This window comes from Leiobunum rupestre, chromosome 5 (genome assembly GCF_980474605.1).
Source record: "Leiobunum rupestre chromosome 5, qqLeiRupe1.1.hap1, whole genome shotgun sequence".
NCBI classification, from domain to species: domain Eukaryota; kingdom Metazoa; phylum Arthropoda; class Arachnida; order Opiliones; family Sclerosomatidae; genus Leiobunum; species Leiobunum rupestre.
The window spans coordinates 22,298,258-22,300,410 of NC_143388.1; the positions used below are offsets into that span (position 1 = coordinate 22,298,258).

Consider the following 2,153-nt stretch of genomic DNA (forward strand, 5'->3'; position numbering starts at 1 on the left):
TTGTGTTATGTAATTATATGTTACCTAGCTAGCTCATATCCAAAAGTTCAATTTTTCTTCACTGTTTGTTTGGGAATTTTACTTGGGTCGCAGCAGTAGACTGGTTCTACGTTTTGGGGCTGGGCAGTAGCAGAGCTTTTCTCTATTCGCGAGCGTATGTAAAACTGATGTTTTATATATATATATATATATATATATATATATATATATATATATATATATATATATATATAGCCATCATATCTTGTAACTGGCAAATATAATGATAACTAAATCCTTTCATTGTGCAGCTGAATCTGATGCCATCAATGATGTAGTTTAGTAACGTCTAACGCAAAAGTAATATTTATTTCGATCATCGCAAGTCCTCTCTCATCGAGGAACTGACAAGGTCAATTGTTGAGAAAGGACGCTACTATTACGGCGATATCATAAATTCGTTGTCGGGTCTTGGACTCGATCTTTTAAGCACCGCGATGACGGATTGTAATGACGGTGAATGGAATAATGTGTTAATTAACAAAGATAGCCATGATTTGAGAATTTCAATGACGATAGAAAACTTTCTTGATCAAGTATGCGAACCTGGGAAAAACCTGCCGTGTCCGATGATGCAGTGCTCGAAACAATGCGGCACCAAATGGATTCTACAAGTCAAGCCTTTTGGTAAATCAGAATCGAATAAAAATAATATTGCATTGTACGTGACAGTTGTCGAGAAAGCGGTAAACAACAAAATAGTCATAGCTACGATGAATTTGTCAATAGTTGCAGAAAGTGCCAAAATAAAAACTTTGACACTCCATATTCCTCAAGATAAACTGACCCCGGGGGCCGGGTATGGTTTTTCCTGTTTCATCAAGAGAAGCACCATTGAGAAAAATAAAGAGATTTACTTGCCAAATGGCCACTTGACCATACAGTGCGTGGGTCAAGCCTTCTATAACAAACCAACCGTGACCCTAAGAATAGGGTCGATCCATAAACCAGAGGACATGACTGGGATAAACCTTTTGCGGTCTTTATATCAGGAAGGACATTGCTCTGACATCGTACTCAAGTCATCAGGTCAGGAGTTCAAATGCCACAAAGCTATACTAGCAGCGAGTTGCAGTTATTTCAAGGGCATGTTCGAAAGCGACATGGCCGAAAATCGAGAGAACGTCCTGGATTTGTCCAAAGAAATGAACGCGGAGGAACTGCGAGTGTTTCTGGAATATATATACTTAGGGAATTCGGATTTCTCGCTGAGCCTGGATTCAACTGGCAACATGTATAGAATCGCTGGCATGTACCGCATGGACCAGCTGCAAGAAGTGTGCGAAGATCTGCTCATCGACAAAATGGCATGGGCCAACCCAACGAACCTATGTTCATTCGCGGTCCATCATGGCGCAAAAAAGCTCAAGAAAGCAGCCGCAGCCCTTATTGTTATCACGACATAGGTTTTTCTTTTACGACTGAACAATTTTGATAACTTAGTCCTATTTTTGCGATTAACTTATTGCTGAAGTAGTTGATAATGCTAAATTTAAAATTGGTTTAAAGCAGTACATTTTTTATGTTTTGTATTTCAAAATACTGAAGTTGGTATCGTTCATTAAATGTTTCCCCCTAATGAAGATTCATATTATTTTGTTACTCTGCAAACGAACTTGGTGATGGTTTTGAATTTTAGGGAATGACTTACAAGAATTCCCCCGCTGAACATACCCATTCCCCTTCGTCATGTCATCCCCCAAAGAAGGAGCGGAAAAAGCGAGAATATTTTACAGCACATAGTTTAGCTATTGGGAACAAGTTGTTTGGGTTCATTTGTGGGAGATTGTTTAGAGTTACATTCTGAAATTGGTGGGAAGATATCAGGGATTAATAATAATTTAACTTAACTTTAAACGAGATAAGCTGGTGGTTGTCCATCTTGCCAGATCCGTTGCAAGATGACCGCTTTCGTCTACCTTACAAGAGCCTCTACAAAAGCACTAATAAAATCGATTACAGTGAGGGTTTTCCTGGTGGTGTGTTACCCCTTTATTTCAAAATGAGTTGAAATGCGCTGAGAAGTCTATCCTAAACAACAGCGCTGATGCCTTCCGTGCTGGTAGCCATTCTTCCAACAAAGAGAGATATGATACTAGTTTGTCTGCGGTAGC

The 2,153-nt window shown here is 39.2% G+C and overlaps 1 protein-coding gene across 1 annotated transcript; it reads left to right on the forward strand.

Annotated features, from left to right (window-relative positions):
* The first annotated feature begins 476 nt into the window (after positions 1-476).
* LOC149943820 (speckle-type POZ protein-like) lies at positions 477-1,445 on the forward strand. Its single transcript, XM_090176218.1, has one exon. It carries the CDS (start codon positions 477-479, stop codon positions 1,443-1,445), a length of 969 nt encoding a protein of 322 aa, XP_090032344.1.
* Positions 1,446-2,153: the final 708 nt, after the last annotated feature.

Bases quoted from the DNA above. Each gene is read 5' to 3' on its own strand.
- LOC149943820 (XM_090176218.1), top strand. From the start codon at position 477: ATGACGGATTGTAATGACGGTGAATGGAATAATGTGTTAATTAACAAA.